General features: G+C 38.6%; 1 protein-coding gene across 1 annotated transcript in view; it reads right to left on the bottom strand.

Moving 5' to 3' along the window:
• LOC114654185 (serine incorporator 5-like) overlaps positions 1–24,766 on the bottom strand; it is a 58,511-nt gene that overhangs the window by 18,704 nt on the left and 15,041 nt on the right. Inside the window, exons 3-6 of the mRNA XM_028804591.2 lie at positions 22,951–23,129; positions 18,917–18,999; positions 15,919–16,012; positions 14,921–15,117 (exon numbers count right to left, since the gene is read on the bottom strand). Of these exons, the coding sequence (XP_028660424.2) occupies positions 14,921–15,117; positions 15,919–16,012; positions 18,917–18,999; positions 22,951–23,129 (553 nt within the window). The remainder of the gene's footprint in view (positions 1–14,920; positions 15,118–15,918; positions 16,013–18,916; positions 19,000–22,950; positions 23,130–24,766) is intronic.

Here is a 24,766-nt window from a genome sequence, read left to right as displayed (position 1 = left end):
TGACATGAACTGTCAACTGTGGGACCTTATATAGACAGGTGTGTGCCTTTCCAAATCATGTCCAGTCAACTGAATTTACCACAGGTGGACTCCAATTAAGCTGCAGAAACATCTCAAGGATGATCAGGGGAAACAGGATGCACCTGAGCTTAATTTCGAGCTTCATGGCAAAGGCTGTGAATACTTATGTACATGTGCTTTCTCAATTTTTTTATTTTTAATAAATTTGCAAAAATCTCAAGTAAACTTTTTTCATTATGTCATTATGGGATGTTGTGTGTAGAATTCTGAGGAAAAAAATGAATTTAATCCATTTTGGAATAAGGCTGTAACATAACAAAATGTGGAAAAGTGATGCGCTGTGAATACTTTCCGGAAGCACTGCATATAGTGCATCTTTGGCTGCAGTGATAGGAAACTTGTTGAATTGTGTTAATTGGGTTTCTTGCTTTAGTAATGGCATTCATTCTCGCCACATAAGATCCCTGTCTGTGATTCCACGTCCTGTTATACTGCGTTTCTGTATAATATTGATGGTTTCTATAGCTGTGGCATCATAATGATGGTATTAAGAAGTGGATTAATTCAGGTAGGACACCACCGAAGGCCTTGGTGTAAAATGCACGGCACGGCACACCGCTGAATTACGTATATGTGGTTGACTCCATGTGCAGGCCCAATGGACATGCATGATCAGGGGGGTGGCAGAGGGTGGCGTGATGGTTCAATGGCTCACAGATTCAACATCTGGGGTTGACACCCCATGCTTTTCCATTGTCTAGAAGGGGTTTACTTTAGGTATTCTGGTTTTTCTTCTACAACCCTATAATTGTTTAGAAGTGGGCACTACAATAGAGTAGTGTCTGTTTCCAGACAGTTTTACCAAGAAAAGCTCTGGCACACTCAGGACCCCGAGTTGGATTAAGCAGGTTTGAAGATGTTACATTATGTTATGATATACCAAGAACAATTACCTACTTTAGATAATAACTCTCTTATCCCTCCTAAGCTCGGCATAATTACTTAGCTAAAGACATTTTATTTCTGAAAATCTACAACGTTTTACATGAAACTATAAAATTGTTATTGGAAAAGCGGGAAAGCTTGTAGAAAAACAGTTGTATTATGCTTGTCACAAACATTTCGCAGATGTACAGTCTGCCTAATTGTTTAGCATGGTACTTTATCTGTTTTTATAGAGTCACTAGCTGTGCTACCCATTAAAGATGGACTGAAATGTAAGTTGTTAACGTTTGCAGTTCAGTGTGTCTGTCTGGTTGCTATGTCTCTGGTACATCTCATTTTCATACAGAATTTGTAAAAGCAGTGCTAATGTTTATGATGCGCCTTCTGGTGGATAGCAGAGACCTTCTAACAGGGCAAAAAGACAGACACACAGACACTTTACTAAGGTGGATTTTTACTTGTAAAGAGTTCATTTCCATGCACTAATTAACATTGACACTACTTTCAAATATAGCTGGAATGAGTTTGAAATAATTACTACCCATCTAACTGTTTTCTAATCTTGGCTTGCAGTTTCACTTCTTTTGTGTTCCTTCCTTCTTGAAATGCTTCCATCAATTTTCAGAACCTCATTATTCCAAAAGAATGTGTCAGGAGCCTTACCTAGTGTTGACCGCAAGACAAGGACCTCAACAGCAACCTCAACAACTTTCTATAGCACATTTTCATACAAATGGTGTGTTGCTCAAAGTGCTTTACAAGATGAAGAAAGAAAAGTTTATAAAAAATAAAAATAAAATTAGGCAGTACTAAATAACAAAAAATAAAGTATGGTCGGATTGTCGGGTAGGACAGAATAAATAAACAAAAAGAAAAACTCCAGAGAGCTGGAGAAAAAAGAAACCAAAATCAACAAAAGGCATTCTACCGACCATAGATGATCTAAATCAGTCCTTATGGTTTTCAGGCTTCATGTGAGAGAAAGACCTGCCATAACCAGGGACTCCAGTCCATCACAGGACACAATCACACTCACATCGGCCATTTAGAGCTACCAGTTCTTCAAAACTGTGTATCTTAGAGACTTTTTGGGGTGTAGAGGAAAACCAAAAGAGTCGTGAGATGAACGTGCAAGTGTCATACAGACAGTAAGGAGGATCAGGCTTGTAACCCCATAACTCAGGAGCTGTGATGAAGTAGTACTAGCAACTAAGCTACCACGCCACCCCGGGTTCCTGTTTTTTCACACATGCACCTTCATAAAACACAGCACAAATCTGCCATGTGTTTGATATAAAGTCACTTTCAGTTTGCTGTCAAGTTATTGCCATGTAGGGCTGTTTATTTTTAAACTGAGGCTTTTGTGGTTACAGCATTTTGTTGCTGTTCCTTGTTTAACATTGAGTGTAATTTCTAAGAAGTGTACCAAATGACATTTTCTAGTGTATAAGACTTAAACTTTGCAATATAATTTCATGAAAAGTCATTTTTAAGGAAATGAAAAATGAAGACCAAACAATAACAAAACCTCAGCTTTGCATGTGATGTGAAGCAAGACCCGCTCTTACCCATTTGAAATCAAAACTCATTCAAGAGAGCTTTTGATTTTTTTGTTTTAATTGACTTGCCTAAGAAGTCAGCAAAATGTAAAAAAAAATAATTCACAAAATAAACATCTAGTAATTTATTTGCTGAATGCAATTATTACCATTCAATGTTTCCAATGATCTGGAGATAATCTTAGCCAGGTTGGGAAAACCAACCAGAAAGTAAACATTTTAAGGTAAGACCACATTTGACTAGTGATACTTGCTGATCCCAGGGCTAGAGAGTGGCGATGTGCTGTATGTACTCTCACTCTGAACCCTGGACGGGGCACCATGCTTACAGGGACGTGTGGTCAGGGGAGGCAGGTGAGGCTCATCATGAAAAATAAAAAAAAAAACTAATAATGATAACATAAAATAAATGTGTCCACTAGTCTGTGCTATAAATTTGTTTTCTGTATGATTCCAAAAATTTCGATCATTTTTATAGTCAAAATTGCTGAATTGGTGCATTTTCTGTTCAAATACAGGGGAGAATCATGAGGTGAGAAGTGACAAGCGGAGCCTCACCTCGGACTGCGCTCTCCCTCACACACTGGGTTGATGTATGCAGTTGGCGCGTACCTGTTGCTATCTCTCTGTATGTCACCAATATAATGTTTGCAGACACGTTTATTATACACCCTGACATTCAACAGTCTGGCTAATATCTTTAATGAATGTGTGTTTTGCTGATCGGACATAAAACCGCAGTGAAAAGGTACAAGGTGAGGCAGACAGTACCATGCCACCCCAGAGGGGGCGCATGTGAGTCCAACAGGTGTTTGTTGCTGCTGTTCTTCTACGCAGAGGCTCTCGGCGCCAATAAGTTAACAATATTAGAAAGTCAAATCCACTGCAACCTTCCGTTTATTTTTACTTTTTATTTCGACTGACTTCCAAAATTGAAGATTAAGATTTTTAAGACTAAAGGAAAATAAGGAGGACTTTTACAAGAAAGTGACAGAGATTTTCGTGGAGAAGGATAGGCTCATGGACTTCATTTACAAATAAAGGTAAGACCATAAACAGTTTTCAGTTTTATAAAAAAAAAGAAATGGGATCAGACTAAGAAAAAAATAATCCAATATTTAAAAACTACATTTTGACCTTAAATAAAATGTTCTTTTGTTTTTCTTATCCTTTTGTTGAACAGTCTCTATTAAAATTGATTAAAGCATCAGAATAAAAAGCTTTAAAAAAACAAAAAAAATGAAATATTTCAATTAAGGTCAAAATTTAAATGCATTTTTTTTGTACATCACTCAATACTTTCATTTGTATTGAATAAGAATGGATTGTGGAATTGCAATGGCAAAGTTAGAACACATGAAGGGTGCAGAGCAAATGCGCTCTCTCCACTATACATGTAACATTCTTTCTTAGTCAAATATGTAGATAGATAGATAGATAGATAGATAGATAGATAGATAGATAGATAGATAGATAGATAGATAGATAGATAGATAGATAGATAAGGCACTATAAGAGAGAGAGAGAGATAGATAGATAGATAGATAGATAGATAGATAGATAGATAGATAGATAGATAGATAGATAGATAGATAGATAGATAAGGCACTATATAATAGATAGATAGATAAGGCACTATAAGAGAGAGAGAGAGAGAGAGAGATAGATAGATAGATAGATAGATAGATAGATAGATAGATAGATAGATAGATAGATAGATAGATAGATAGATATGGCACTATAAGAGAGATAGAGATACTGTAGATAGATAGATAGATAGATAGATAGATAGATAGATAGATAGATAGATAGATAGATAGATAGATAGATAGATACTTTATTAATCCCAAGGGGAAATTCACATAAGTGATCAATAAATAAAAATAGAAAAATAAAAGTAGAAAAGTACACATACACATACAGTCATACACGGAGCTGCTGAAAAGGCTGCCACTCTCGGTGGCGCCAGAACTAACTCATGTACCATACCTATTTGTGTGTAAAGAAATGCTGATGAGATATGAAACATAACCAGCAGTCTATGTGCAAGCTGCCAATTGAATCTTTATATATAATACGCTACCGTGGCTGTTCGTTTGTTTTGGTGATCACCTGTAGCTCGCAAACCGTTTCAACTATTGACCTGAAATTTGGTACACGTATAATACGTGGCGTCTACTATCCACTTTCGGAGTGATGATTGACCTCCAAGGTTATTCCGCTTTTTATTTTTATTATATTTTATTGTAGAATCAACTCTCGGCAGCAGCCAGCAGGGCGGCCATGTGGTGCATGTGTACAGGCACCGTTCTCATCCTTTTGCCGTCACTTCCCCTACCTCATTTTTATCTTAAATCATTCTTGAGGCAGGTTGAAGACTTAAGTGCCAGCTTACTGTAAGTGAAAAATTAAAGTAAACATACTACTTGCAACACAAACACTGCCTTAATTAGTTTTAACATGAAGAGATGCCAAGGAAAGAAGAGAAGAAGAGGGCCGCTAGGGTGGAGAAATGAAGAGCTGCTCAGGAAGCAGCAAGCACATCAACCTCTGAGCAAACAAATGCTAAACTTACAGAAAAGGAGGATGAAAATGTGGAAACAAAAAAAGATGTAATTGAACAAAATGTATGTGTGTATAGAAAATAGGACAGAGTGATGAAACTTGTTTGTGTTTTGCGTACGTGACAAGAAGCATGTATACTTTCTGGAAGTTTCTTTTGATGATGTGTGTGACAAGAAAATATACCTTTAGGGTAATGACTTTACAAAATTGGAAAAGTACAATGAGTCAGGATGCTATTTTTTGCTTACGTGGTCAACGATCAGGAGATTAGAAAGGTATAAAAGAACAAGGACATCTGCGCTCGAGGCAGATGAAGCGCGGTGTCCTGGGACTGTGTTTCTCTGACATTTTACCCTTGCTTGGTATGTATTAATAAAAGGTTTTGACTAATTTTAATTTTCTTCTCTGTCTTCAGTCACAAATATCGTCCACAGTTTTGGCGCCCAAACGTGGGGCAAGAGACGGCTGGTCGACTCCTCCGGCAAGACCATTTCAGTGATCCGTCTTACCAGCGGACTGCCGTCAACTTCAGCTCCGGCAGCAGAGCATGCAGCTCCGGCAAAAGTTAGGACTGCCTTGTCCTGAAACAGTTCTTGCGTGAGGAGCCCCTGGTCTCCTCTTTGCTACATCCACGGTGACTGAACGGATTTCCAGACAGAGCTTGCACATTTCCAGGCTGGGGTAAGCACCGGGGGATTTCCGAATATTTTTTATTTTCTAAATAACGGGAGGGCGAGTTTCCTGTTGACCGTCTAGTCATACTCATATCTCAACGGGTTGCTTAAGGTGATGGAGACTTGAACCGAATCGGACACGAAGTCACCTGAGCTGGAACCCGGGGATGTGAGCGGACAGGCTAACGGGACGAGTAACGGGGTGGTATGGAAATATAAACCGAAAAGAGCATAGATTGCAGGATTGCTGTTAGGAAGGAATAAATAAATCTACATACGGAATAAGCAACAAAGCCGTGTTCTCCTGGGAAATTGGATCAGTACCGATAGTTGGAGGTGTCTCCCCTTGAAACTAAGAAGGGAACAGTTAGGTTTAGTGAGTGGCACACTTAATGCCTTGCTGATTCATACGTACAAGGGATTAGGCGAATCAGTATATAGTTGGAAAATTAAATACAGAACCCGGGAGAGCAAGGGGATATAATGGGAATTTATAACAGTAAGCCTGTTAATCGCCGCACAGGGGGATCAAAATCATTAGTGCTGGAGGGATTATTTTCGGAGGATCAACAGACGCCCCGTAAAAATGGGTCTCCTAAAAAATTTATAGAAAAGAAGACAGGTTTAGATTTATCCTATTATTTTTTTCCCCTCCTCAGAACCGACCTCAGGCACCTCTATTATCCCCTCCTCTATTCCCCATTCCGACTGTCCCCCCCTGCACTACAACTAGCAGAAGTTTCCCCTGATGATTCCCCAGGACACAAACCCCCGTCTCCAAATGCACTCGAAGTCAAACCTCCACTCACAAACCAGCTCCAACTTTTTTCTCCTCTAATCCTTCACTTACTAGCCCTTTAATAGAAGTTCCCAATCCCCATTATAACCCTGCCCATCCAGCTGGACCCCAAAATCCCACAACAGTTATGATAAATCGGAATTGGGACATCCAAGAACTAAAAGATGTCGTGAATGCACTTCCAGATCCAAAGGAAGTAGGAGGACTAAAATTTGTTGAACAACTTGATCAATTAGATAGCATGTATAAGCCTAATGCTGCTGAATGGACCCAGGTACTTCGTCGAAAGTTTGGGACCACATGGGCCACTGTTAGCAGGGGTGTCCGCAATGACATTCCATGGGTATGGAACCCAGTTTTAACTCGAGGACAGGGGATAGGTGGAGAAGGCGAATTTAACTCACAATGGGAGGCGTTGAGACAAAATATTGCAGAAACATATAAAAAAGGAACGGACTGGTCCCTTATTTCTGCTGCAAAACAAAAGAGAGACGAAACAGTTGATGAATGGGCACAGAGGATTCAAGACCTGATGGCTAATCACTCGGGCTTGGGAAATGCTGATGACCGCACCCGAGCTGCAGTTCCACCTTTTGTTTCCGGTTTGCGCTTTGATATACAAAACAAGGTCTGCACTTCCTGTATTGAGTGGGAAAGTGCCACGTTTGATGAAGTCAAACGACATGCTGAACAGGCCGAATCGAACTCTCATGCCAAATTATTGGCAGCACAGATGAACTATTATACCAGGAATGCTCCTGACCAAGGTCGAGGATATGGCTTTAGAGGAAGGGGACGAGGACGAGGAAGAGGACGAGGTGGTAATCCTTTTATTCCCTCTCCCTTTAATCCCAATGTTAATTCCTACTCTTGCCATGCTTGTGGTAAAACTGGACATTTTCGTCGGGAGTGCCCTCACAGACAGCAACAGCCCCCACCTCCCCTTATTCCACCTGTTTCCTCTGCCACCCCTGACTAACAATACTGGCCGTAGGAAAACGCTGGGACCTCCAGCCACTCTTTTCAACTACCTTTGCTCACTCTTAATTCAGAGACTGATCCTTTACTGACATTGTTCGTTGATGGCACTGAGACTGTTTTCTTAATCGATACTGGTGCCACTCGCTTGCTGGCAAAGGTCCCTACCTCGAACAAAACTGTTACTGTGCTTACTGCTTCTGGACAACCTCATCTTCTTCAAGTATCAAAACCTCTTCAAGTCCAGTCACGTCCTGGCGGACATACCTTACTGCATCGTTTTCTTTTGAATCAGCTTTGTTTTTTCTGTTCAACCCCCAAGTTGTTGTGTCAAATTACCCCTTATTTACAGGCCCCTGACATTTTACACTGTACTGCCCAATACTTCCCTATAGAAGTAGACACCACCTGGCTAAAATCTTTCCTTACTTCTGGTACTTGCCCCGAAACCCTTTATATCTACTGTGTTTTTATTTCATCCACAAAGGCAGCTGCTTCTGTTCATCTTACATCCTCACAGCACATATATTATCTTGGCAAAATAGTGCCTCATATTTTTCCTTAGCTAAATCACACACTGTTAATGGGAGAAAATAGGGCCATGGATGGAAAAATGCCTTGAAAGAACAGACTGGTTACAAGTTACTCCAGATATTTTTGATACTCCTGACCATTTAATAACTAAAGTAGTGTTTCAAAGGATAGCCCACTGTGAGCCTCTGGTGATCCACCCGAAATCCTCCTTCCACCCGCACCGTGCCCAATATCCTTTGTCTCCCGAAGCAGAGGCTGGCATCTCCGCCGTACATCCCGATCTCGTCAAACGCGGTACCGCCGATGGACATGGACCGTCATGCCTCAGGGATACAGAGAAGCCCTTTGTGTTTCTGGTTAAGCTCTTGCCCAAAATTTTAGAAGGCGTCTGGCCGGAAAAAGGTAGTACATTGATACAGTATGTAGATGGAAATAATATGTAGCGCTACGGAAAGAAGATTGTACAATAGATACTCAGAAATTGTTGCTGTTTCTGGGGGAAAAATGGCCATAAAGTTTCTAAGGTTAAGCTGCAGCTAAACAAAACAACAGGTTATGTCTGTTTTAGGTATTCTGGGCTACTACAGACAGTGGGTTCTAAATTTTACTGAAAGAGCACAGCCGTTGCAACAACTGGCTGAGAAGGCTCTGTAACCTCAAAGCTACTCTTTTATCTGCGCCTGCGCTAGGGTTGCCTGATCATTCTCGTCCATTCACTTTGTTCGTGGACGAAAAGCAGGGATTTATGAATTCAGTACTGACGCAACAACATGGAGATAAACAAAGACCGGTGACTTATTTTTTCTAAAAAAACTGGATCCAGTGGCCGCAGCATTTCCTCCGTGTCTTCGTGCTGTGGCTGCAACAACAGAAGCTGTATTAGCAAGCACGGATGTAGTTCTCATGAAATTTCTTCTGTCCTTTTCTTTTTTCTTGTGACGTGTGTATTTAAAGTTGTGCATTGTGACTGTAGCCTTTTTCTGGGAATGCGGTCTTGCTGTGAGCTGAGCAGGATTGTGTTAACACCAGCTAACATCATTGAGAGGCTGTTTTATGTTTGTTTGTCCTGAAGAGTTGAACTTGCTTTTCTTCAGAGTCCATTTGTTTCTGTTTCCTTTGCTGCATTGTTTCCAAATATAGTGTAAATATAGAATAATACTGGGGTGAAGTGTGTTGAAAATGGTTTGGGTGATTTTGTGTGTTATAGAGTGTATTAAAAGGGATCCCTATGAGTATCAGAATGTACTCTGTACTTTGTCAAATGTTACAATTGAAAAATGGAGCGCCCTCAACCAGTTACGCAGTGGTCCAAGGGGACCGCCTGCTGGAAGCAAATCAAATTTCATCAAGCTAAGTGCACAAAACAGCTGAACTCGTAGCACTCACTCAAGCATGTCAGCTGTCCGAAGGGAAGATCGTAACAATTTATACAGATTCCAGGTATGCTTTTGGAGTCTGCCATGATCATGGAACATTATGGAAACTAAGGGAATTTAAGACCAGTCCTGGAGAGCTCTAACTAAAAACTGAAAAAGATAATTATCGATTTGTGTAATTGGTTTGGCGCAAATGAATTGTCTCCACTTTTGTTTAAGGCTTGTAAATATACAAAAGTATTTTTCCTTTTAAACCCTGATCAAGTTTGAAGGGAAAATGCTCTTTTAATAATATTACATGAGAAGGGAGACAAGTTTTTTGGCGATAAGCAGAATGTGTCTAATTGTGATATGAATGTGTGTGTCTAATTGTGATATGAATGGAAGTTGTGTATTTTAGGTACTATAAAGGAAGAGCATGGTGACGCAGTGGTCAGCACACTTGATACGAATAAAAGGTTCAAGCACGTATGTTTTCCTTGTTAATAATAAGCATGAAGGAAAAGACGCGTTTAAGTACGTTGCATAGATAACCCTTAAGCACAACTTAAGACCAGTACTGGCAAACCCATCCAACATCAGAAATTGATCGAATCCCTTTTAGAAGTTATAACCAAACCATCGGAGCTAGCGATTGTTAAATGTCAAGCTCACACAGGAAAACAGGATCCTGCTAGCAAAGGGAATGATTTAGCTGACCACTTTGCTAAAGAGGCTGCATATAATAACACACCAATTTCTTTATTCCAACAGAGAAATGACCAGGACCCTGATAATCAAATTATTTCTTTACAGAATGCAGCCACGGATATCGAAAGGAGAAAATGGTCCAAAGAAGGGTCCCTCTCTGATGGAGTCTGGACTCATAAACACACTAACAAACCTTTTCTCCCAATGATTTTCTCTCTAGTCTTGCAGGTTTGCGAACCTCGTTGAAGGAAATCCACCAGCAGGTTAATCAAGCCTGGAGGACCAGCCCCCTTTCCAAGGATTTACCAATTCCTTTGGGCACCTGGATCCTGGTTCGAGATACTCGGAGGAAACACTGGCATCAGCCTAGGAGGAGAGGATCATTCCAAATTCTTCTATCCACACCACACGCCGTGAAAGTTGAAGGACTGCCTGCCTGGATTCACGCCTCACATTGCAAGAGATGGCACCCTTGATTGCTGTGCTACTATGCTTTTCTTTTCCCTTGTCTACTGCCCTGGTCACCTTGACTTTCCCGTTGGGAATTACCACATCAGTGCAGTTTGATTTCTGCTCTATTATCAACTGTGGGACTGGTCGACAAGCCTAGTGGACCGGATCTGACAAATACGTGTGTATGAGGGGAAGTGACTGCGACAACTGGCAATGGATTTTTGCTAACACTGGAACTGAGAACTGGGGTTATCAACCTTTTGAGGCCCAAAAATACGGTTTGAAAAATCGGTTTTCTATCATAAAAGGACATGCCTCTCATTGTATGTGCTGACAACCATTGTAACTCAGGTATTTATGTATTAGGGGTATATGTATCTGGAACAGACCCTTTAGGGAGATTTCTAATTAAGATTGACGATCCTGTTACTAACACACCCCTCATTCTCTGGCACACACACCCATCTCCCCAACTTTTGGTTCAGATTTTTCTCCTGTTAAGATTATGAATATTTCCACCTTTTCATCCATTTTTTCAGTAGAAAACTGGTTATGGGGATCAGAATAGATGGTTGCAGTGGGTTCTCTATTCAGCTAAGCAAGTTAATCGTTCTCATTGTTATGCGTGTGCTGCAGCCCGTCCCCATTTAGCTACAGTCCCTTTTCCATTATCTAACATTTCTGACCCCGTGGGGTTGCCCTGCCTTCTGTATTTATTCACTACTTCCAAGAAACCCCTCTCTAGTTCAAAGTGTTCAATCTATCTATTCTTTTTTCCCCCACCCGTCACATGGATACCCCTATGTTTCTAACTCACGAAGGAAATTATACATGTTTCAAATCTAATGGAGCGACATGGGTAGGAGATTTACCATTTTTTTTCTGTTCTCAAACTTTTCAGGTTACCTTTTCTCTGAACACCGTTCTGTCTTTCTTTCTTCTCTCCCAAACCACTCCTAGATCAGATATTTGGTGGATGTGTCGTAGGTCCAAATTATTTGCCACCTTTCCCCCTAATTGGTCTGGTACCTGTGCTCCAATCCAATTAGTTATCCTTACCTCCCTCTCCTTACATGGCCCTGGAGTATACATAGATGCTATTGGAGTCCCTAGGGGTGTCCCAGACAGATTTAAAGCTAGGGATCAAGTCGCAGCTGGTTTTGAATCTATCATACCCCAAATTACTATCAATAAGAATGTAGACTGGATTAATTACCTTTAATATAACCAACAACGTTTCCTTAATTTCACCAAAGACGCTATTGAAGGCATACATGAACAGCTTGATCGTACTTCTCTGATGACTTGGCAGAATCGTCTAGCCCTGGACATGTTACTTGCAGAAAAGGGAGGTGTCTGTGCTATGTTTGGTGATGCTTGTTGTACATATATTTCAAATAATACCGCGCCAGATGGATCAATAACTCGTGCATTGGCAGGCCTTACTGCTCTTTCTAAAGAACTTTCCACTAATTCTGGCATTACAAATCCTTGGGATCAGTGGTTTGCATCCTCCTTCGGATCCTGGGGACAATGAATAAGATCTGTTTTATTTCTTTGGTTGTGACATTTTGTCTCCTCCTCCTGGTTGGTTGTTGTATTATCCTTTTGTTTTGCTATATAATATCTAAGTACTTTACCGCCTCTATGGAAAGGGCATATGTGCTACATGATGAGTGCATGTCTCGTATAGCTTCTTCCATTTTCTCTCCCCCTTCCCCTTCATCAACCATTTCAAGATAGAATTATATAGGCCCACATCATTTTTGTTCAAAAAGGGAGGAGTGTGGAAACAAAAAAAGATGTAATTGAACAAAATGTATGTGTGTATAGAAAATAGGACAGAGTGATGAAACTTGTTTGTGTTTTGCGTACGTGACAAGAAGCATGTATACTTTCTGGAAGTTTCTTTTGATGATGTGTGTGACAAGAAAATATACCTTTAGGGTAATGACTTTACAAAATTGGAAAAGTACAATGAGTCAGGATGCTATTTTTTGCTTACGTGGTCAACGATCAGGAGATTAGAAAGGTATAAAAGAACAAGGACATCTGCGCTCGAGGCAGATGAAGCGCGGTGTCCTGGGACTGTGTTTCTCTGACATTTTACCCTTGCTTGGTATGTATTAATAAAAGGTTTTGACTAATTTTAATTTTCTTCTCTGTCTTCAGTCACAAATATCGTCCACAAAAACTAGGAATGCTCAAGTCAAGTGTATTCGCTGCATGTTATCGTGCAGTGCGCCGTTACTGGTAGTGAATAAGCTACTCTTTTGGGTTCATATATTTGTAAATCTGACTCTGAAGGAGTCAGTGCCTCACCAGCCATGAACCTCACGGCACATCACTGCATGCTTATCACTGCCACATTCTGACACATTCATGCACTCACCCACACTCAGTTTCGAGTCTCTCAATCATTACACAAGAAGAATCCCACATGGAAACAGTAAGAATGTACCATCGCACACACAGATCAAGTCCAATGAATGTACTGTATGTGTCTGAAACTGTAAGGTATCAACACTAACAATTTTCCCACAGTAAAACCTAGTTTTTTTCAAATCCCGCACACTAGTTTGATTTTTTTGGTAGTGGATTGAATAAATTGGGTCTGACTAGACTTCTCCACCAAGAGGTTTTATGAGTTTTGCTTCACTTTCTTTATATAATACATAGAGGGAAGTGCATTTTGCTGACCTTGGTGTTGTGCATGGTTTGTTAAATTATCTGAAGCCTGTTGTTTTTACAGTAACCCACAATTTGTTTCAGGAACTGGGTATTTATTTATTTTTCTTTTTGGAGAAACTGTATGTGTTGCAGAGATTTACACATGCAACATTCTTTGGACAAATGGGTTCAGAAATGTGTGTAGTTTTTTCTTGATTGAATAGCCTGTTCCTTTCAAAATTGTTCTGATGCTCTAATGTTAACTACTGCTGGCGCATTACACAAAGCTAATGAAATAAAAAATGTTTTGTCTGGTAAGGCTGCAACTTTGTATTTTCTCTTGAGGTTTACTTGTGTCCTTGGTGATTTTCAGGCCCATGGACCTATATGTCAGATACATACACTGAAATTATCTTGCTTCAACAAAAGCAAAATTTATAGAACCTTGTGACCCTGTCATGGTGGAAGGCTTTTTATGGCTCAATGATCCTTAGACAGCTTTGTGCTCCAAAGAGGCTTAACTGGAACAAATTATTTTAAGGGACATTGAGAAGTACAAAAATTAGACTCCCAATTTGATTCTTGATAAATCTAACTGAACCTTTTTATGAACAGAACCATGTATAGAACCAGGTCTGGAGGTGGTGTTTGGATAGTGCATCTGGTAAGCAGGTGATCTGTGTAGCCCGACCAGGTTAAGTCTAAAGAAGCCAAACAAAGCTTCTGTGTATCTGTACATGTAAAATGCTGTGCCTTACACCTTGATCTTGATCCTGGCAGGTATGGATGGATGGAAGATCCTTCCCTTGCCAGGAGGCTAGTATAATGGAGGAACGGGAGGAGACAACCTGTTCTGACTCTTTGCTCTCCTGACATGCTAATTGGGCTATGATACCCGTACAGACACCTGCAGGACATGCTGGGAATTGTAGTCCCATGGAGCAGCCCTGTTGTGTTCCATGGGCCACAATGGGGTGCTGCATAGATTTGTGATTCCTACTTTGTGGGGCCTCTGACTGACCTTGAAGTACTTCTACGGACAATGGACTGGCAACGGGTCATGGGTCATATATAAAAGCTGGAGTTGGTTGGAAGAGGACTAAACTAGCCTGGTAGGAGCTGAGGAAGGAAGACAGAGAAAATAATTGCAATTGTGATTGTGTTTGGCGTTGACAAGAAGCCTGTTGAAGGGATTTGTTGTAATAAACCTTTCATTTGAACCTGTGACCTCCGTGAAGTTGTGTCTGGAGCTTGGGGCTCCGTGGCGCCACCAACAGGTCACAGCAGGTTTGAGAATGTTATGTTAGGATTTCATAGGAGTCAAATGGCAACACATATAAACTACACATTGTAATGGATTTGTGTTTTTATTGAAACCAACTAAAACTGTATCTTCTTCTTTGCTAAGGCTGAATCATTATTGCTGCTCAGAGGGGCCAATTACCTTGTGATTATTGAGGGTATGTTGCATGCACATTAAATCATTTTATTAGAACAATCATAAACATATAGTTAAAAGTAGGAGCAACAATTTATATATCTTTTCACCTGTGAAGTTCTGTAAAAAGTGCATTATAACAGGTTAATCTCATATTTTTATCAGTGTTTCACTGTATTAGTTTATATGTAAAAAAAAAATAAATCAAATATACTTACTTCTTTTAAACAAAGACAAGAAAACAAGGAAAACACAAAATGATAAGTTGACGATTAAGAAAATAAAAGCTCTGGTGTCTGTTTGATAGTAAAGGATCAACAAAAAGGCAAATCCTCCAAAAGCAAAGACAACGAGAAGTAAGGTAACTATGGACAAGGGAATGTACCACAGACAGTTATTCTTTGCCAATTCCTTCCTGTGGGAAAATAAATAAGACAAAGTGTCACCTATGGGATAATGTGGCATTTGTTTAAATCAAGGAGAGCACAATTCTACTTAAATTATGCCTAGGTTATATTATGTGTCTTGAACAGCATTAAGGTTAGTGACGTAGAAGTTATCAATTATATTGGAATACATAAAAAAGAAAGTTGCTAATCCTTGGGTTTTATTAGCCTTACAGGACGGACGTGGTGGTGTGCTGCCATAATATTCATGAACTCTGTTTTAATGTAAAGGAGAGTGAAGGCAGTAGTTACATTCAGGAGTGGGATTGTTATAGATTTGATATTTATGATGCTGCATTTACTAATGTATAGTATATATTTAAACATTATTTGCTTGAAATATTAAATCTTGATTTTGCCTTGGTGATTTTCGTGTGGGGTAGATACAGAGGGATATCCAGAAAATATGTTATCACAAGAGGGGATATGTGGGCAAAAATAATTAGAGGTACACTGTGAGTTAATCAGATTATTTTCTTCTAGACTAAAACTAAAAAAAAACATACAGGGCATTCCATAATTCAAAAAATCAATGAGAAAAATAGCACATTAACATATTTTATATTTGCAACCCTTTGCATTGCTCCCGTTTTTATATTTTTCCCTGTAATTATGGAAGAGTGATAGATGGATTATTATGGATTTATGGGACAAGGTGTATTATTCATTGCTGACACTTGACTGCATTTCCTTAGCTCTAAAGATTTCTTGACCATTTTATGAAAATATTTTATATGAATATATTCTAGAACAGATTAACATAAACTTACCAAAACTCATTTACATTACGAGCAAATGCAGCCATCTGGTTATTCTGAACCATTATAAACATCAGCGCTCCAACTGCTCCAACGTAAAAAAGCACTGAAATTGAAAAGGAGAGTACATTTAAATTCTATAGAATCCTATATTCCTAACCCTAACCCTACCCATAACCCTAATTCCTAGGAACCTTAACCCTAACCCTAAACCTAATTTCTACTTTTTATAAGATGTAGTCTTGGTGTCCACCCCTGAATTCAATATTATTGTATTTGTTCTCGCAGTGACTTCTCTGAAACCTTGAGTTTTCACAAGCTTATGGAATGTGATTATGGTTGAAGATGGTTACTTTAGGTGCTAATCTGTTCATGTAAGCAATTTGAAAAAGCTCAGACTGCTGACAGAGAGGTTGAGGTTCATAACAGCTGCCTCACAACTCCTGGATTTTAACCCCACAATAACTCACTACTTGTGTGGAGTTTGCATGTTCTTCCCATGTTTCTATAGGTTGGTCTCCAGGTACAATAATCTTCTATCCACATTTCAAAATGGTGTTCACAAAAAGAAGGCATGATAAAGAATATGAGGTGAATGTTTAAAGGTTGTAGACAAGAATGTCAGTCATGAAAAAAGGTGTCAAAATACTAGAAAATCAAACTACCAAAAACTAAATCCAAAATTAAGTACTCAAAAGAATATTTAGCAAAAAATCAAAAAAATACTAATCCTCTGTAAATGATAGCCTTTTTGTCAATATCTAGAAGCCTAGATGCTCTCCTTACTGTTTCTCCATCTTATATAGGAATTACTTGCTAATGTTACATAGTAGTCAAAAGCACATTGCTGCCACTGTGAAGAACAAGCATGATATGATGATGAAAAACTTGATCTGAAATGGCACTGGATGATGTCTCATTGTCATCACAACAGTAAAATTATAAAACAACAAACCCCAACAAGCATGTTTTAAGTTGACCCCCATGTAGATTTGTCAGTGAATGTGTCTTGCAATGGACTGGCGAACTGTCCCAAATGGGTTCCGGCCTTGCACGTGATTTTTTTTTTTGATAGACTCAAGCCTCCTAAAAATTTGTATTAGTCTGGACTGGTTTCAAAATGTTATTTTATGCATTTGTCCTGCCTCTGTTTGTCATCTTTTATGTATGAATGTTAAATTTTGTGGTGGGTTTAAAACCACAAGGCTGCAGCTGGTGGTCCTGCTGGCTTCATCGGACTGTGACCTTAGACATGCACTGGGGCAAAATTGCAGACGACTGTGAAGTGACCGGGATGAAGATCAGCACCTCTACATCTGAGGTTATGGTTTTCAGCTGGAAAATGGTTGAGTGCCCTGTCCGGGTTGGGGATAAGGTGACACCTCAAGTGGAGAGGTTTAAGTTTCACAGGATCTTATTAACAAGTGAGGGAAGAGAAGATTGAAAGGCGGATAACAGCAGCATCCGCAGTCATGATTTGTGGCTTGCAGTGCCAGACGTGATTCTCAAACGAGAATGCACATCTGTAGACAACTAGTTAAAAAGTTTGTAGTGAATTGAGGTGAACTCTACTACTGACAGGGCTACACCTACAGGGCTTCTTCCTAAAACACCCGCCTCCAATTTCTCCATTGTGTGCCATGCAGGGTTTCAGGGAGACTGCAAAAGAAACTGAAGAAAAGTCTTGACACTGAGAGAAAATATGAAGCTAAAATTGCTCTAATCAATTCAGGATCTCAGCAGCACAACATAAGTGAAGTTTAATAACTAATATGCACATTTTAATGAGCACTGCAACAGAAGAAATAGCTACTTGGCTCTGTGCACTTTTGTCTTCTACAATATTTTCTTGTCATTTTGTCTGTTGAATCACTATATTTCAAAACTAGATAAGCTTTGTAGTCTTTGGATATACTACATGTTAATCTATTCTTGCATGGTATGTTTGCATTTCCATTTAGAAAGTGATGTTAACTTACTTAATTTATTCATTTAGACATGTAGTCAAAAGGTGGCTGCTCTGCAGCTTCGCTGTGCTTCTACTGGTGTTGTTAGGCAGATTTATTGATTCAGATGTGTTAAGTAGTGAAATCTGCATCTCCTGTGGCACTTCATTGTCAAGTCTTTTAACGGTTGTACTTTTCACCTGATTTTTACGGGGTGTGACACATTGTTTATGTCTAATGTTTATTTTGCAATTCTTATTTTCATGAACATAGCTGTCAGTTTTTTCAACCTTACATTGACTTTGACACAGCCATCGTAACTGAACAACAGAGAGCACTTTCAGTGCTTGCGACAACATATCACTTTTACTACTAGTCCAGTGATGTCTTTGAATGCCAATGTATAATCTGAGGGTACAGAAAGATTTTTCCCTTGAAACAGGTTATATTTATTATTTAACACATGCACATTTAATAAGGGATTTTTAGGAGACTTTTTGACTGTAGAGAGTTTATCGTAATCAGAAGCTTGCTTTCTGATGGATCAACTTAACATGAGCACCACTGCCCTTTGTAGTTCAAAACAAATTGCCCCTACTTTGCGTGCCACATTCATAAGACTTTGGATTGGTTTAGCAATGTAACACTTTTAAGAAAAATTTACTTGTGGTTGTCTCCTGACATATATATTTTATACATGTGGTTCAGGCTGCACTTGGGTCCTAATCAGAATCTTGAGTTGGTTTGTCGTGTGGTGGGTGCAGCAATGCGATTTATCAGCGTGTGCTCCTAACCTCTCTCTATCTCTCTCAGCAATGCAAAGTTAATGTGAGTAAATGTAAGATATTACATGTTGGAAGTAAAAAATGTTAGATCTGAATTAACAATGGGAGGTCTGAAACTTGAAAGGACCCCTTATGAGAATGTCTGCACTCCTCTTCCAAAATCCTGGACAGGAAGACAACATTTTCTGGCACATACCACTAACTCTTGAACTGGATAAGGAGTTAGAAACATTTGTTTTATAAGTGTAAAATGCCTTCATTTTAATAAACAAACATTACCTTTGTGTACGGTTTCTCTGTCTGGTATGTAGAAAGTCCCAAAGCAGCACACCAGCAAAAGTAAGAATTTGAAAAGCCAGAAACTAGGGGGAAAAAAAACAAAAAAAACAAAAACAGATACAATATTCAGATACTAAATATCTTCCTCTAACATGTAAATATGGCAGGAATAGTTTCTAGAAAGTACAAATGATTAAACATGTTTTACCATAGAAATAGAAGAGTTAATGTGACCTAAAAGATAAAAAGGTAAAGCTAAGGATTTACTTTAAGTAACCACATCTATCAAAAGTATCTAAATGATTTTATACTTGTTAAAATATATGCAAATATAAAATTAGGGATCAATGTATCAAGACTAGACAACATAATACAGTACCAGCAAGAAATGGTTAACAGTGAACAACGAAAGTAGATAAGGACTAAGCTGACCTTCAGTGATCCACAGACCACCATAGGGAAGGAGAAGTTTTGTTTCATACCAGGGAGAGGAACAACTGATGCAGTCTTTACACAGAGACACCACATAGAGAGGCATTGAGAAAATGAGGATTGCATGTGGTGTTTATTGATAGAGGGCCACATCAAAAGGTCTAGATGTGCATGAGAGATTGAGAGATATGTGAGGTTTGTCCAGAATATGCATGAGGGAGTGAGAACTCGGGTTAAAGGAGCAGTGTTGGAGTAACAGACAAGGGACCTCATGTATAAATGGTGCATACGCACAAAAGTATACGTACGCCCTTTTCCATGGTCACGTTGAGATGTATAAAAACTAAACTTGACGTAAAGCTACACACATTTTTACGGCAGCGTCAGACCATGAGTATGTATGTTTCTGCTTGGTTTTGTAAACAGGTGCAGTGGATACTATGTGATTTCCCTTTCTTTTTTAGATTTGCATCCATGAGGTGGGTTTTATCAAATACACCAAAATTAATTGCATATCGTTTACAAATTTAAGGTACTTGATTACTAGGGTGTTGTACCGTGTTAGCCATTATGAATGTAGAGAAAAGCCAAGCAAAAAAAAATATTGATTGTAATCAGTCTGTAACAACATAATGGTGGACGGAATGGCGAACTATTCCAACTACCATGGCAGAATTAGAAGAGAGCACATATTTAGTGATCATACTGGTTTATAAGTCGATTTAGATTTCCAGGAGCTGTCCTCTTAGAGCTGTGTGCTGAACTGGGACCGGCTTTACAAAAGGCAGACTCTGAGGAATTGTGCTCTACCTGCTCCTTTGCAAGTTCTATCCACCCTCAGGCTTTTTAGCCACAGGATCGTTTCAACGTGAACTGGCTGACCAATTGGGTATTTCTCAGTCATCACTGAGTCGCGCCATGCCAGCTGTATAGGATGGTATTATCCATTTGTCATGCAGATATTTAAGATTTTCTTACATTGTGGTTGAATGGGCAAACATCAAAGCACAATTTGCAGCAATGTCTAGTTTGCCAAATGTAATCAGAGTGTTTGGCTGCACACACATTACTATAGAGGCGCCTTCAGAGAATGAATTTACCTATGTAAATAGAAAGAATTATTACTCCATTAACATGAAAATTAACTGTGATGCAACAAATGACTTTCATTAATGTTGTGGCAAGATATAAAAGTGCCTCGCCAACAACTGCAGCTGCTTGCTGCCCATGCAGTGTAAACCCTGGAATTCCGCTACCTCCTCCAGTGGTGTTGACACTCAGACGGTTGGCTGTGGCTCACCTTTTCACATTGACTTTGATATTTGACCACTTTTTTTCATTTTGGGCACCATGTGACTTTCTGAATTTGAACTTTTGAGAGCCTCTGCCACACTGTGCTGCTCCATTAATTTCCTTTTGTTGCTTATAGCACTGCTTAAGCCACTAAATAGTATGTTTTTCATTGCCTCCACTTCACTAACCTCCATTTCACATTTGCTGAAATTCTTCTTTTTTAAACGTGTTTTTGCCATTGTCTTTTAACAAAACACTGAATGGAAGGGGCTATTAATATTGATTTGCATATTCAAATAGGTGAAATTCTGGGAGGAGTTGGAGTGGGGCTATAGGCTCATGTATTTACTTTAAAAATTAGGATTTATAAAGGATAAGTATGTAGAAATTTCCTTACGCACAGATTTCTGCATCTGAATATTTTTGTGCTTACACACATTTCTACTTTCTTCTGTATGCCATGTTTTAGTCTGAATTCTATGCAAGCCATTATACATGACGCCCAAGATCCCAGTTAGAGTAGGTCTGCACCAGGGATCTTCTTTAAGACCTTACCACTGGACTGGTTATGGATGTGTTGGACCACTGGGCAAAAGACAAATCCCTTATTGTGGGCTTTTATGTTGATGATATTGTGTTGAGGAAGTGGAGAGGAAGCTAGAAGATAGAGGGTTGAAGAAGATGCAGAAAGTTGAGCCATGGGTAGTAAAGGGTGCGCAGCAGAAGCTAGATGTGGTAGAAGTGAAAATGTTGAGATGAATGTGTGGGGTAACAAAAAAGGACAGAATAAGAAATGAGATAATCACAGGTACAACAAAAGTGTGAGAGATATCTAAGAAAGTACAGGAAATAAGGTTGAAGTGGTATGGACGTGTGATGAGGAAAGACAATGAACATGTGGGCAAAAGAGTGATGGGAATGGAAATGCAGGGGAAGAGAAAGTGAGGGAGGCCAAAGTGGAGGTAGATGGACAAAGTAAAAGAAGATCTCAAGGGAAAGGGCATGACTATCGAGGAGGTGGAGGACTGAGGTGTTTGGAGAAGGTTTACCAAGCACATTGACCATACATAGAAGTGGGAAAAGATGAAGAGGAAGAAGAAGAAAGTAATCCATAGAGAGTCCTCTTGTAATATGGTGTTCTCACAGGCATAGTTAGCTTAATGTCTGCTTGCTTCTTAACAGCAGCACTGTGGTGACTAAAAATGTGCCCCTATACATTTGTACTCTAGGCTTAAAGGCAAAAAAAAAAGTTTCCATTTTTATGACACAAACTTGGAAATACTACACTAAATAAACAAAACTGGAAACACAATAATATTCAGGTTGGATTATTATTATTAAAATTCTCAGGTCAGTACCATTCACTGTAAAATTATCATCTAGAAAATACTGAATCACAAATTTAATACTGTATTAGAATGTTGAGTAGTGTTTTCCAGTAGATCCAGCATTTAAATTTTGTTACTTGATTGAATAAGCATTATTAATCAGGAAATCTTTTTGTCAGTAAGCTCATAAATAAGATAGATAGATAGATAGATAGATAGATAGATAGATAGATAGATAGATAGATAGATAGATAGATAGATAGATAGATACTTTATTAATCCCAATGGGAAATTCACATTTTCATTTTCATCAAATGTCACACAAAAGTAACAAAAAGAAACATGCAGAAAGTAAAAAGTTTATTTGAAAAAGATGCAAACCTAATAAAACAGCTTGTCGCCAAGTCCTTGATAATTTTAATACCTGTCAACTGCTATGCATATTCCTAATTTTAATAATGTTAATAATCCAGTTTTCACTAGAAGGGACATAAAACCTCATCAGATGTTGGACAATCTTTATACAGAATGCCAAATTGTGCCATGGTCAACACATTAGAGCACAAGCTCTATATACAGTGATCTACAATGTGGCAAATTTAAAAGCAGTCCTGGGAGGACACACACAAAGAGTACTTACAAGGATTGCAACATTGAAAAAATGAGAGCTCAAAAGGCACTGAAGGAGAATAAGACACTGAAAAGCTGGGCCAGTGGAAGCACAGTTGGTGTTGCTGCTCCCCAGTTTAGCAGCCTTCATTGACTGTGCCACTGACAGTGACAGGCTGGAGAATCTGTTTATACTCTGTTGTTGAGAATTAATAATTATACATGTCTCATTAGTTGTTGGTTTTACTACTGCAGGGTTTCAGGTTCCCAGGGAGCTCCACAGTACCCCTATTCTAAGGATAAACTCTGCCCTGTCCAGCTCCACATGGTCTATTGTATTAACATACAAAACGTGCCTGAAAACATACTTACCCATTATGCAACAATGCTCGACATTCACAGCTGTTTTTGATCTTAAATGTTAGAATGCTGAAGGTGAAGAAGAAGCAAGCCATCCCGCTGCAGATCTTGTAGACAGCAAACTTGCCATTTAGGTCAACACATTTAACATGTGTTTTCTCAACTTCTTTGCAAGCTTGAAAGTAAAATTCCTGGGAAAAAAAATCATCAATACACTTTACCATTTACATTCAAATCACTATTTGTAGTTTTTTAATATGAAGTCAGTGAAAATGTGATGGAAAAAGCTAGTTAGGCAGTATGTCTTTGACTTTCTGATTCTATTCTTCCCTTACATAGAGACAAAAAGTCTGAATTAACATAAGCCATCTTAATTTGGGGCATTAATTAATTATGTAATGATTTATTTCATTGAACAAAAATAGTTACAGCAAATATTTGAAATGACAAAATGTTTTCTTCAATTGAAATATTTAAAGTGTAAATATTCTGAATTATAATAGAAAACTGTGATTTATTTTTTACTGTCTGATAGAGGTCCATAGAGGGGTAGATCCCATGTAAAGGATCAAAAATGAAATACAGAATCATATTCCTAATCACTGACATTGAAATAGCCAATAAACAATCATTCACCTGCTTTATGTTTGAAATTTTTCATTTTTAACCTGCTTTTCATGTATTAGGACCACCAGTAAAGAACCAAATTTCAAAAATATCAGCATATTCATGATAAACAGTCTTGAAATGGCATAAATGCGTACTTCACATACCAAATTTTATTTTTTCAAAGTTTTGTGGAAAGGAGTGACTTTGTCCCCTTACATCACATTGGGGGTGACCTCTGGGATTGTTTGATGTGGTATGCACAACTTCCAGTCCTTCTGATCATTTTTCTGAAGACACATTTTGGTTTGCTCTTTATTGTAAGGGTGTAATTTTCAGCAGAATATATGGTTAAAAATTGATGTTTTTTTGGGTCTAGAGGGCCATAGACATCTTGCATAATTAGACATCAAAACGAGTCAAACAGTATATCATACGTGGAGTTTTACTCATATCAGTGAGTAAGGAGGTATTGGACAAAAAATAAACGGCCATTTCAAAGCGGTCATAAGTAATTCTTAGGAGCTCAATGTGGTTCATATTTTTCTTCTTAGGAACTTACTGTTCATGCATTTTTAGGGCCTCTTGCCTTAACTTTTGTCTTTTTTCTTATGCTTATTAGGTATTTTTTATGACTGTCACAACCAGCAGACACATACAAAAAAAATATTAATATGCACAAAACATGCCATTGAATTCAGAAGAAGTTTAGCACTGATTGATCAATAAACATAACAGCATAAGACACTTAAAGCCCTAACCAGCTTTTTTACTTCTCTGAAAAAGAACAAAGCAGAAAGGCTTATGTTTGAACCAACTTGTTTCTCTCTCCTGCCTCAGTGTGGAAAAATGTGAGCGCTTATCTGCAACAAACTACACTCTAAAGAGCAAACAGAAGATCCAGAGATCTGGCAAAATAGATGTTGCAAAAGCTTAGTAAGAAATACATTTTGCTAAATTTACAGGTTATTTTATTTCTGCTATGTTTAAGCCAGTGTTCCCCTTCAGTTTACATTTACATTACTTTTTTTGTCTTATTCTTTCATTTTTAATTCTTTAATTCCTATCATTTTTATTAATATTGCTTATGTTTATTATTTGTATAATTATGTAGTTCTGCCTTTGTCCATAAGCTTTATGACCTTAGTCTCAGAAAATCTTTCTTCCGTGGGACGACTGGGATCTCTTCCTGAATAAGGAGTGGCATTGAACATATACATGT

Source organism: Erpetoichthys calabaricus, chromosome 7 (assembly GCF_900747795.2).
Source record: "Erpetoichthys calabaricus chromosome 7, fErpCal1.3, whole genome shotgun sequence".
Taxonomy (NCBI): domain Eukaryota; kingdom Metazoa; phylum Chordata; class Cladistia; order Polypteriformes; family Polypteridae; genus Erpetoichthys; species Erpetoichthys calabaricus.
Note: the sequence above shows the minus strand (reverse complement) of the source record. Positions and strands in the feature narration are given on the sequence as shown.